The 13,957-nt window shown below is 38.3% G+C and overlaps 1 protein-coding gene across 5 annotated transcripts in view; it reads right to left on the bottom strand.

The window, feature by feature from the left end:
• Positions 1–201: 201 nt before the first annotated feature.
• AUH (AU RNA binding methylglutaconyl-CoA hydratase) overlaps positions 202–13,957 on the bottom strand; it is a 214,421-nt gene continuing 200,665 nt past the window's right edge. For all 5 annotated transcript variants that reach the window (XM_075931897.2, XM_075931894.2, XM_075931898.2 and 2 more), the window contains 4 exons: positions 6,909–7,096; positions 3,969–4,019; positions 2,433–2,480; positions 202–781 (listed from right to left, as the gene is read on the bottom strand). In XM_075931897.2, the coding sequence (XP_075788012.2) occupies positions 704–781; positions 2,433–2,480; positions 3,969–4,019; positions 6,909–7,096 (365 nt within the window). In that variant the 3' untranslated portion in view covers positions 202–703. The remainder of the gene's footprint in view (positions 782–2,432; positions 2,481–3,968; positions 4,020–6,908; positions 7,097–13,957) is intronic.

The raw sequence follows: 13,957 nt of genomic DNA on the forward strand, positions 1-13,957 counted from the left end.
TTAGCGGATAGTGCTGGTCAGGTGATATTTTGGAGGAACCTGGAATAAGAGACAAGGTTTACAATATAACCTTGTGTGACTGAGGGCTAAAAATGAACAGAGTAACAGAGACACCACTGTATAGTAGTCTCAGAATGAAGGTTTTCTTACTTATTACACTATGAGACAAGTAAATAAAGTTTATAATCCTCTGAACAATTGTTCTTCTTATTGCCATTAACTTTATTAATAATTTACATATTCAGCTAGAACAGATAGTGAACTATGATTTTGATCGATATACAGAATTATTTATAAATCATATTTGGTATAATTTCACATTTTTGGTATGTAGAAATCACTTATTCTGATAAAATGGAACAACAGACAAACATTCTATATTACCTTATATATTTTGTCTATTTAAAGAATTTCCCTTCTTTTTAAAACTGTGGAATGATTTGTTTCATACATGTTAAATAAAAAAATGCTTATGAACCGGTGACCTTGCAAGTATACAGAGCAACCTCATAAACCATGATGTGTATGACTTGATACTTATGCTTGGATCAGGCACATGTCTGAACACATTCCAGATGTTGCAATTAAGTATGGTTTGCTATTACTTTGGTGGTTGTGTTATTCCATGCGCTGAGGCAAAGGGCAGGTGAAAGGTCCTTCCAGTCATTTTATCTCATTTGAATTTTCAAGGCATCAGTTTGTCCTATTCTCCCTTGTAGCGAGGGGGCCTCTTTTCTTTAAAAGCAAGGAGACCTTCAATTCTGTCTTTTGTTGGAATAGTCTACAAAGAATAAAATAGCTTTGTATTATCAATACAAAAAATTAAAAAGGTATATTATCACCTTTCTTTAGTACAAAAGACCATGAAAACACTCTACACGCAATTGATTTACCTACTGTGGACCAGATATAAAGCTGGTATAAATAAGTATCTCTCCAGAGAAGTTACTTCAGCCCTGCTGATTTAAACCACCTGCAGGTCTAGCCTTTTGTGTTTTAAAATAATTATTTAACACACTTTCTGGTAAAGAAATTTTTGTATTAAAACTGTAAAATAAGAAGATAACGAAAACTAAATTATACCCAAAGTTGTACTTTCCCAGGTGGTTTAACACTGCAAACAATGGATGCTCTTGAAATTACTGAGCTTGGAGAGGAAGAGAGGGAGTTAACATTTTCAAAGTTCTTAAAGGATCAACTGTAGTGCCTGCAGTATTTCCTTATATAACTTGCAAACACCACCTCTGGAAGAGGTATGGAAATGGTTTGAAAGGATTAAAAAGATACTGAAGTGATGGATATATTAAAAGATGCATTGGATAGAGTAGCCAGATAATAGAAACAGGCTCTTGTTCAATTCTCTAACTGATCAAGCCTCAAATCATTTTAGGTGGTCATCAAAAATTCACTCTCTAGTTTGAAACCTGACTCTCACCTACAAAATTTAAACTACATAAAACTACATTCTGTATTCTTATGTTAAAATGGCACTTCTACTCATACAGTTCATAGTCTGATCTTCTGCATAACAGAGAAATAGGACTTCCATGTATTAATTCTTGCATCAAAATCAATTGCTGTACCTGAACTAATGCAGCCAATCCTTATTTAAAAATTTCCAGTGATGAAGAATGCATTACAATGCTCTGTAAGTTTTTTCAGTAATTAATTACTCTCCTGTTAAACATATTCTTAGTTTGCGTTTCACTAGCTTCAATGTCCAGCCGCAAGTTCTTGTTATATTTAGATTGAAGAGCTTCTATTATTAAATTTCAGTTCCCAATGAGGTACTTACAGGGTGAGATCAAGTCATTCCTTGAGCTTCTGTTTGATAAACTAAACAGATTGAGCTCCTTAAATCTTTCACTGTAAGACATATTTCCAATCTTTTAATACTTTTTGTGACTCTTAGCTGAATACCCTTCAATTCTTCAACATCCTTCTTGAAACGTGGAAGCCAGAACCAAACACAGTATTACAGTAGGGGTCCTACCAATGTCAAACACAGAAGTAATATAATGCATCTACTCTTAATTACTTACTACTTTTTTAAGGGGGTTAGGTAAAACTCTTTCTTCTGTGTAGGCAGCAAGCAGAATCCTTCTAGTTTTCTCCAGGTATGATATATCAGCATATCTCAACAAGGATGCATCCATTTAAACCATCTGATGATTAGGTTCTGTGTCCAACTTCCCCACCCAGATTAGTCCCTTCATACAAAGTAATGATTTTGCCTTACACTATAGTTCCCTCTTTAAGATTTCCATGTTAAAAATGGCTAAGATGAAAGGTTAAATTTCACAACTGAAATACTGCTGGGAGAAAATATAAATCATTTTCAAGGTGAATATCTGTATGATTTTCAATCTTCAACTGAGGGGTTTTGATTTGTTGTTTTGTTCTTTGTATAATTCTATTATTGCATTACGTACCTGAGCATAACAGGCTTCTTCAATTGCTAAGCCTGTTACTAAATCCACCTGTGAAACAAAATTAAATTTAAGAGTGAAAATCTTTCTGTATGTAGAACACACTTTATTTTCTGACATCTAACTCAAATACTGTATTCCTATCCCAAAAATTAACTTGGCCCATGGTCTTCACGGTATTGTTATGCTGAAATTCTTCACTACTCTGGTTATGAATCGGGCAGTATTTTGGTAATCAGTTTCCTTATTCAGCGCTGTAATTACTATTTAATAGATTGTCAGAAATAATGGGTGACTACACAATGTATTGTCTTACTACAAATTGTCTTTGACTAAAACCAATTCATTAGCTGCATATTTTTGATTGTTTCAGCTGTTACTGGGAAGAAACCTAGACCTCATATAGATTGGTCATTAATGATGTTTTGAAACAGTTATCTCCCAGGATGTGACTGTCTTTTCATATGTAAGGAAAGTGCCTGGAACATGCCGAATGCTACTGAAATACAAATAAGCTGACACACTTAACTAGTTATTCAAATTACACCTAAGAAGAAACTACTCACTCCCATATAAGTTATACTTTCAGAAGAGTAGGGCAGATGCTATTTATGTCAATGTTTGTTATGGAACTTTATCTTAGATCTGCATCACAGTAGATATCCCTAACACTTCCAGAAGCGCTCATAAAGCCTGCTCACCTGAGAAAACATGTTTGACCCAACTGCAGTTTCAACACTTAAAAGGGGACAATTTCATGATATTTTTGTACTTCAGTATATTACATAGTGAAAACACAGCAATAATATACTCAGTCAGGCACAAGGTATATATTCCTGATGTGATATAATATTTCTTCTTCCAGCATTTTATTACATTATCTTATTAATATATTTTATCCGTATATCTTGTATCATTTTACATGTCCTTTATTTACTGTATCATAATATGGATTGATTTTATATTACATCTATATACATATAAAATTAAAAACTTAATACATTTACACCCCTGCACTGTACCTATTATGATTCCAATGTTATACTACTTCAAATATACTCCACTTTTAACAAAATACTTTAACAAATTAAACTACAAAGTGTATTTTCTCAAGATGTGCTATTACATAGCCAGAAATCACATGATCATCAAAAGCTTTGGTGGTTCAACAAGACTGCCTGTGATGGACAGACTGGCTCCCCACCCAGACCATCTTAAGAACTTAGCCAGAGACAGATCTATAGGAGCATGATTTGCCAGGAAGCTACATCTCTTAAGGATTTATGCTGTTGATGATGAAAAATTTTATTTCTCCCATGTAATGATTAAACCAATTGTGATCTTGGACTATGTCTGAGACGATCTGAGATTTCTTTGTGTGGTGTCCTGGACATTTCTAAGGCACATTTTAGTCTTTCATTATTTAGCTACCTTCTTTTCTTAAGAGTCATCTATTACATCAATGAGAAGATTTTAATTCTCAGTTTTAGGATCTCCTCTTCATCCTCTAGGCTGTTAATGACAACTATATATCCTTACCTCCATCCCTTGATTGATAGCCAATTTTGCAACTCTTATTGCTAGAGGTCCCTAAAAGTAAAAATAAATCAGGTCAGCAGATACAGCAAAATTATGTTTTAAAGTGTGTACGTATGCATGCTATCATATCAGCACACTGTAGGCTTTGTCTGTAGTTTTTTAATAAGCACTATGACTGTGATACTCATTTTTTTCCCAAATATATGTTTCTAGAACTAAAAAAAATCCTAAAAGCAGTATATAGTTTTCAAAACACTACATGGTACCAAAACAACATCCATGGCCTGAATTTTAGAGGTGCTGAACACCAGCTGCTCCCATGGACTTTAACTTGAGTTGTGGGGGAGTCAACGCATTGGAAATCAGATTCAAAGTAACCAAATAATGATGGTAATGATCTTATAATAAAGAGACATGGAAGCACCTCAACATAAAAAGAATAAATCAATGTTAGCCTCAAAACTAAAATGCATGACTATGCCAACAGTCAGATTATGGTTGACCTCAAGTTGTGCAAGGGAGGGAAGAAGATATTTCAAGGAGCTCAAACTCACAGAGAATGGCCAGGAATCCTTTCATTCAGGGGGTGCAAATATGTTGCATACGTAGGGCCACCACAGGCACCGGTTTCTAAAAACACATGTATTGGCCAGAAGACAAGAAGCATGCAAAGGGAAGAGGCTAATGCAGTCTCTTACATGGTTACACAGAATTGTACCTGCATGAGGCACAATGCCTTCAGAGCAGGGAATTCTTTGCACTGTCCCCATTACAAGGCTGTGGCTACAAATCACAATCCAGGCCCTTTTTCTTTTAAAATAGCTATGTTCAACAGTAGTTAAATTTACTGTTTAATTTGTAATGTTTTCCACCCAAAGAGAAGGATTTCTAAAATTACTATAGCAAGCCAAATAATCTGGAAAAGGAGGATTTTTTTTTCAATGACACTCGATATAGACTGGGATCTGGTTGGGATAGTCTTGCTGCAGAGCTTTCAACAGGGAAGAGGATTTATCAATAGCTCCTCAAAACTCAATCATATGCTGAACACTTTTGTAATATCTTCTCTAGTGTCAGTGTACAAAGTCTCCTGAAATGTTCCCTTGAAGATATCCATTTCTGTCATAAGCTCAGTATCAACATGCACTGCTCAAAGACTGAACATTTCTCACTGGGCGCGAAGACACGAAAAGATTATTAATTTGTTAAGTGCTGTCAGTCTAGTATCAAAATAGTTCCTCGCTCAAAGAATTTACAGACTACAAAACTAAAACAGAAAAGATACACCTGGGAGATCCAATGAAATCACCATTGTGTGCTTAAAATATATGTGTGCGCATACGATTATATATATATATATATATACATTTTAAAAAATTAAAACATCTAGAATCTCAGCTATCTGAGATCAAGGGGGAGGAGTGGCATCTTTTGTGGACTGATGGGAAAGAAGAGGGATATAGATTAGGTCAGAATCAGTTTTCTCATGGATATGGGGCAGGAAGGAGGCTGAGGAGACTGGTGAAGACTGATGTCTATTGCAGGAGGAGGGCACGTCACAATAATCACCAATGCTCTTGCAGCTTTTTCCAGATTTCTTCCTAGTGTTCTAGTATTTTGGGGCATAGAAAATGATCTAGTTCCACACGTTTGCATGCCACAATGAGGGAGGATGATATATTGGTGTTTTGGTTGACAGTACAGAAAAAAAAAACCAACTACTAGATGAGCTGCAAGAAGAAACACTGATGTATGTGCACTTCCTTGTGAGTAAGGGAGAGAATGATCAGCTAAATAATCAGAGATAGATTAAGAGTTATTTAGGCTCTGGGCACAAAGAACATTTGGGCTCCTTAATTCCTGGGGGAAAGGGTGGAACTAGAACGAAGGGGGCCATGCCCACTCAGTTGTTAACATGGGCATTATAACCTTGGGCGGATGCTGAACAGTGAACATAGGGGCTGTGCTTCACAGTGGAAGAGCTGATAAGGTGACCAGCTCTTGCAAAGGGTGGCTCCTGCTAGCAGCACCAGCACTTTGCAGTGTGGGTGCTGATAAGGCTTGCCCAAGGTAGGTGGAGGGTCTGGGGCTTCCTGAGTGACTCTTACCATCATCTGGCTCCAGCTTCTGACTTGGCCAGGACTTGGGACTTCTGGGGAAAAGATGGGGCAGGGTCACAGCTCCAACACCAATGACCCCTCATTTCTATACTGCTTCTGATGCTCCTGCAGGGACCCCCAAATTAGTGAGGGCCCCATTGATTAGTTCTCCAGTGTACACACATGTTCCCTCAACATGCTCCCTGACTGATTGCTATGAAGAATCAGATAGTAGGTTCTCTAGTCAAAAGAAACCAATAGTGAAATTTCAAAGTAAGGCAACCCAGAATTAACTATATGCAGTTCTCTAATGCTGAATAGAGAGTATGGTTGAGTAGTCATATTTCAGATCTCTCTATCACGGTTACATCAAGTGAAAGGAAAAGAGTATATAATCTAGAGCAGTGCATGAGCATGATGGCATCACTGTGCTAATATACATGGTCCACAAAGCAAACAAATGAGCCTTCTAGTAAAAAACAATATGTTGCATAAATGGAAAAAACCCTTTAATTTGGGAAATAATTTTCACTGTTAAATTTCCAGGGAAATGTTAGTACAAAGGTAGTAGTTCTCCTATCCTCAATACTTTTCCAATATTATTTGAACAGTGATATTGCAGTCTCTAAAATTATTCCTTTGCTAAAAAAATGATTTATAATCATTTAAAAGCAAAGAGGAAGACAAAAATTAACAACACAGACAGTAAACTGAGATAATAGTAATTTTCTTCTTGGTTAAATGTGCAAATGAACCAGATTATTATTTAACCATAGCACTATATTACAACGAACTAAACCATTCCAAAATAAAATCAAAATATAGCTTCATTATGTTGTACCTGAGGTAAAAATTCTTGTGCGAGGGCTAGAGCTCTTCTGTAGGCAGCATCCCCTGAATCATTCTGTTCCACCACATGACTGATCAATCCTATTGCTCTTGCTTCTTCTCCATCCACAATACGTGCAGAAAAGATGAGTTCTTTTGCTAAAGATACACCAATTATACGAGGTAATCTCTGTGTCCCTCCTGAAGTTTGTAGAAAACAAAAAATGCAAGGTAAGTTTTATGGTCATTTATAGTCTAAACACTAGATGCTCTCTATTAAATTGCCAGATTTAAACATTGCCATGTTTAAATACATAAGTTTCTTTTGCGCGCGCGCGGGCGCGTACACACACACACACACACACACACACACACACACACACACACTTTGTACTATATTATGTGAATATAATAAGATTCTGCTAAGCACCTCAGTCTTTTCAAAATGGGGCTTGGGCTCCTAAGTCATTTAGGCTCCTAAGTCATTTAAATCATTTGAAACTTTACCCTATATAAAATCAACTTTTCAGCTTCATAGAAAGCATTTTTCCTGTCTACAATAATGTGTGTATTTATATGACATCCATTGCCACAACATGAGCATTGTGCAGATCCACACTTTAGGTAACGTGCTACAAGACTTCATACTATATCCCGTGGCCACACACAGATTCTACCCACGGAAACAAGCACAGTAGACAACATCTTTAAAAAGGTGATGTTTAGTGTTATCACTTGGTCAGGTTTTGTACTGACTTACTAGTAAAAAGATTATTGTGCCTTTTTCCCCCCTCAGTTGGCACACATTAGCACACACTACAACTGACAAGCCTGGCAGCCCAGACCACAGGATAAGGTAAGAAAAGTGATTAGATAACAACATACAAATACATATAGTGTGTGACTGGTGTGTTATTGTTTTATTAAAGAGTCTCTAAAATATTTAATAATAATTAGTTATAGTCAGCACAAGTACTCTTTTGAAAGTTGGTGATGGGGTGGCCAGTCAGAGAGCTTTAGTTAGTGGTAGTTAAGTTTTCTTTCTATTTCAGCAATTACTTCTGTGGCTTCCCGCGTTTGGGTGATTAATAATCAGAAACAATTTTTCAAAGATGGCTTAAGAATGCTTAATTATTCAGAGGATAACAAATTTCCCCAAACAAGCATGCAATATGAAAGAAAGAGTAACATTGCGTAAAGCTCTGAAAAGAACTCTACATGGAACCTTTACAAAATCTTAGAACTAGATAAGTCTTTGAAGGCTAACTACATAAGTTACTTTTGCTATAGCACAATGGGCTCTAAAACAATTTGATATTGGTATTTCTGCTTTGTCATGGGAAGTCTAAATCAAGTATCTGAGCCATTTAGGACATGTCTGTACTTACCAGCAGATCAATGTTACAGAGATTGATCTTCTGGTGTTCGACTTAGCAGGTTTACTAGGGACCCATTATCGAATGCTAAGGGCACCCCTAACGGTGCCAGTACTCCTACTCCGTATGAGAAGTAAGGGAAATCAAGGGAAGTGTTTCTCCCATCAACCTCCTGCTGTGTAAACGGCGCCAAAGTTTGAATCAGGATACGTCAACTCCAGCTATGCAATTATCCCCTAGTGTAGACCTGGCCGTAGGCAAATTTTAAATAGGGATGTCTTTCCAGATAGTGTTATAAACCACAAAGACATAAAAGCAAAGGGAAAGAGATAGTAAATATGTGTGATGGGGTACTTACGACACAAATCCAGGAGGAAAATCTGCACTAACTGAATTAACAGGTGTTCAAGCAATATAAAATGGATGTAATTTCAATTTTAAAATGGTAGTCTAAATCAGTATTTAATTAAAGTCAATCTGTTTCTTTCACTGTTGATTTAAAAAATATTTAAATGTGTTTGTGGGCCAAAATAAGCTAACTGCAAATAAATCAAAAGCTTTTATTATTCTACTTTCATTTACTTTTATGTGCAACCAGCTTTAGCACTACAGTGCTCATTTTCATGAAAATATACCTGATTATACCAATACTAAGATGTAGTTCACAGATTAAAAATCTCAACAAAAACTGAGGTATGGGCTTGTAGCAGCAAAATTGGTTAACATCCCTTTTTCAAACAAAAAGAATCAAAATAAAGCCGCTCTTCTGAGGTAAGGTTTATTAATAAGAGATTCTTCGACCTTTCTTTGAGGGGTCACAAAGCATGTGAACAAGGATAATCCAGCACATGTTCAGAAAGCCTTTGACAAGTCCCTCACCAGAGGCTCTTAACCAAAGTAAGTTCTCATGAGATAAGAAAGAAGATCTTCTCATGAATCAAAAGCTTCAGAAGACGTTCTCTTATGAATCAGTAACTGTTTAAAACAGTGGTCACCAACCAGTTGATTGCGATCGACTGGTCGATTGTGGAGGCACTGCCAGTTAATCTCGAGGCAGTGTTCCCAGCCCTCTTCCGCCCATGCTGGCATTATAGCCTCCTGCGCCTCTAAAAACGAGCCAGAGCTGGTTTCCTGCGGGAAGGGAGGAAAGGTATGTCCCAAAGCTCTGCTCCACAACCAGCTTCTCAGGAAGCGCGTTCATGTGCTGTTCCTCCCCTTCCCACAGCAATGCGCACACTTGCTTATCTTATCTCCCTTCCCTCGTGCTCTGGGGACATAGAGTGGGAGGGGGGTTTAAGATGGTAGCAGAGGACCGTACGAGGAGCGGCTGGATTTCTTAAAGGAGCTGTGTGTGCACTTCTTCCAGAGCTGCCTGCGGATCCTGCCCGAGAAATACTTGTCCCTGGAGACCCTCAGGTACTGGCCAAGTTGCTCCTGCCCCCTCCCTCCCCTGGCTAGACACCCACCAGTACCCAGCTCCTCCATCATTCCCATGGCCAGACACCTATCCCCAGCTTGCTCCTGCCTCCCACCTCCTACCTAGATCTTGCATACTCATCCCTATCCCACTCATTGGCAGCTCTGTCCTGCACACTGGTCTCCTCATTTTTGGCCCCACCTCAGAGCTTGGGGGGGGGGGGAGGGCACAAAATCCACTAACCCTGGAACCCCAGAAGAGTTCATTTGGCCTGAGGCATTGAACCTATTAATCTGGCTTGAGTCCTATCTACCCTCCTCCCCCACTATGGGGCTAGCGTGCCAGGGGAGTAAGGTGTCTCAGTTGGGACTGCATCAATGAGTCTTGGGATCTTTTGGAGGGGTTGTTTTTCTACATCTCACTTGTGTTGTCCCCAACTGATTTTTCTCTGAGTCACTGGCACTTGACCCAAAAAAGGTCCCCCATCCCTCCCATAAATATAGTCAATATTGAAATCTTTCATGTTGGACATAATATTTTATTTAAAAATGAAGCCTGGCCAAAAACCCCCAACTGGGACCAAGCCCTCCTCTGGCCACAGCATCATAACAGTCCTGCACCTTCCACACAGCCCAACCCTGAGCCCATCATTCACCTGAACCCCCTGCCCTGAGCCCCTCACATCCCCAAACTCCTGCACCCCCACATCCCGAGTCTTCTGTCAAAACACTCCTGCAGCATCCACACACCGCAATCTGTGCCCCAAGTCCATCATATTCCCAACCACCCCTGCCCTGAGCCCTGCATAAACTCCAACCCAAACTCCTGTACCCCCACAACTACAAGCCTGCAGCTTTCTCTGTACCCCAACACTTCCCCTGACCCCAACACTCTCCAGCTTGGAGTCCCATCCCCAATCCAGCATCCCATTCTCCACCTCCTCCTGCACCCAAATTCCCCTCACAGAGCTTGCACCTCTCACTTCTTCTCACACCCAGATCCCTCATTCTCACCCTAGAGCCTGCACCTCCTGTCTCAACTCAGTGAGAGTGAGTAAGTGAAAGAGAGGAGGGGAATGGAGAAGGCAGGGCCTCAAGGAAGGGTGGAGTAGATTTTGGCTTGCACTGACATTTAAAAAGTGATCTTGAGTTAAAAGATAGGAAATAATGGGGTAGGAATAAATGGTCAGTTTTCAGAATGGAGAGAGGTATATAGTGGTGCCCCCCAGGAGTCTCTACTGGCAGGGCTCGACAATCTATTGAATCTACTCCCCCGTGGCGAGTAGATTTCAGCCCGGCGCCCTGTTTACTGGTGGCGCGTGCATACGCAATGCGGCTCTTGCGCATGCGCAGTGCGGGACTGGCAAGAGGCTTTCGCCACAGTTCGTCAAGCCCTGTGTATTGGGACCAGTACTTTTCAATGTATTCATAAATGATCTGAAAGGGGGAGGGCCAGAGTAAACAGTGAGGTGGCAAAATGTGCAGAGGAATACAAAATTACTCAAGACAAGTCCAAAGCAGATGGTCAAGAATTACAAAGAGGTCTCAAAAATTGGATGACGGGACAACAAAATAGCAGATGGAATTCAATTTTGATAAATGAAAAGCAATGCACATTGGAGTACATAATCCAAAGTAGGGATGCTAGCTAGCAGGTGACAGAATAGTCGAGTAACCGCATGAATTCTGTCTGTATCAGAGGAAGCAGCATGGGATGGCAGGTGGGAGCTGGTCTACAAGAGGAGCTGGTTTAAAAACCAGCTCCCCGTGCAGACTGGCTGCCTGCTGACCTGCGCTGCTGCCTCTGACACAGAAGTAGCAATGTGGGGTGGCAGCAACCTCAGCCCGCAGGGGCAATTCATGTATAACCAATACATATTAGTCCACGCTCAAAATAAGTTCTCTCTCAATCTCATCTCTGTGCCAAAACAGGATTGCTTAATAAACTGCTATTCTACCATCATCTTGTAACTTGGCTAACATTTTTGCATTTGTACTGTATATATATTTTCATTTTTCACCCCAAGAAATTCACACTTTAATCAATGTACAGAGCAAATGTCTGTTTGAGAGGAATAGTTTCCTCAGAAGTCAGCCTGTACCAGAAATACAATCTTGAAATACATCAGATTCAGCTTTTGATAAAAACAAATTCTTTGTCCAAATCTGAAGGTCAAGATTCTTATATCTACTGACTGCATCTCTTCTTTTTCTTCCTTGTTCATTCGTGTTTAATATATTTTCCTACTTATCTATATTTTCTTCCTTTAGAGTTTTATCTTCTCTATTCCTGCCACTACCAGGAAATGTTGAAAACAAAATTTAATTGAGCAACAATATTTCATAACTTTGACCAAACAATGGATATGTTTAAGCATGAAACAATGCTTATGGATGAAAAATGTTCTCTAGCCAGTATCTTGCACAATAAGGATTAAAGAGCAATGAAACAGTCCACACTGCAAGGCCGTTAAGCAAATGAGCATGTGCTCTGGTTAACATTCATAGGACATTAGCCAACAGTTCAGTGTATCATTCACATATGCAGCAGTGAGCATGGCATATATTCAAAAAAGTGTCATATTCAATCAAAGATGTGCGTAAGTTCCATAAATCTGCAGGGGAAACAGCAAAAGTATACTGTAAAAAGATGTTCTTTTTTGATAGTACATACAAAAGGTGTAATTCCTGCCAACTGCAATCAGAACTAAAGGAAGTAACACCCAATTCTCAAAGGCACTACCTAAACTAGTCATTTCATCTGAAAGTAGAACACTGTTTGATGAAAGAGATATCGCTGCAATTTTTTCAAATTTAGTGTCACATTATTTCATTTTATTACATTATTCTGATATTTACTCACTGTGCTAATACAAAAGAACTGATCTGCAGCTGCACTGTAAATGCATTCTTAACAGAGGTACTGTCATTTAATGTAATTGTAAACAACAGGTTTAGATGATACCCCAGCTGATGTGAAAACTGATGTCTAACTACAGGTATAAAAATTATTAAACAATGTCTTTATTAGACAAGATCTTAATTTTCTAGAGAGATATATTTAGTGGCAGTAATTTAATCAATTACAAAATATAGTACATAACTGGTTTAGATTAAGAGAATTACATGAACAGTTCCCAAAAGCATATCCAGAATGACGAAGTAACTAGCTTACTGGAAATAGATTCATCATTCTGGCAAAAGATATCTAAAAACAGTAGTTTCTCAAAGTTCAAGGCTCCATCACAATATTTTGTGAAAAATCCTGTTGTGACAAAACACCTAATATTTAATTTAATTATCCTGTCATTCATTAAGCTACATAAAATAATGTCATCTTACTTACACCAACTTTTTTATTTACATTATGATGGCTTAACTGTTATGATTTTAAATTTTTCTTTTAAAAGCCCATTAGATATTTTAAATATTTATTAATAACTAATTGTGAGCCAAAGTTAAACAACCACAGACTTCCCAGTTATTCAACTGAACCAAGAAATATCTGGAATCTTTACTTCATGGTTCCAATACAAAAGCAAAGAAGAGTGACATGTCCCAAAGACTGTGCTCTAGCCTGAGCCCAAACTCCTACACCAAAATAAAAAAGGTGCATCGTCTGAAACTCATGAGAACAAGTCAACTGGCATGGGCCAGCCACAAGTTTTTAATTGCTGTGTAGAGATATACTGTAATGTTTTGTAATAGTCTTCCTTTGCAAACTCTACTGTTGGTAAAAGACCAGGCTGTTTAATTTGCAAATCAGAGACTGACTTTCATACATATATGTTATTAAAACAGTGTAACTGTTACATAGACTTGCTTGATTTATATCACAGAATACTTCAAATCTTCCCTCTGGCTTTTATTTTACTGGATGGGAGAACTTTTTAAAGCAAGCATTGTGAATCAGTAGTAGAGGGTAATTTTTGGTCTAAGAATGTGAGAAAGCTTACAAAATTACACAAAAGCTTAGGTGACTTAGTAATACATGAAACTCAGATGTAAAGATGCAATTATGCTTTTTAGAATTCACTGGAAGTTAAAATATTTATAAGTTTCACATCAGACAGATTAAATGTGTTGAATTATTTGCAAAAAGATGAGACGTTTCTGATAAAAGCCATTACTTGTATAAGGAGGTAAGGAAGTGTAAGAATGAGAATGGATTCCCTACATGTAGACATCTGCCCACATGAAGTGCATGAACCCAGAAAATGAAACTGAAAGCTGTATTTAGAGATAGCAGATTTGAAGGGGGTAAACATTT

The sequence above is a fragment of the Pelodiscus sinensis genome, chromosome 6 (assembly GCF_052426305.1).
Source record: "Pelodiscus sinensis isolate ZL-2025 chromosome 6, ASM5242630v1, whole genome shotgun sequence".
Taxonomy (NCBI): Eukaryota; Metazoa; Chordata; order Testudines; family Trionychidae; genus Pelodiscus; species Pelodiscus sinensis.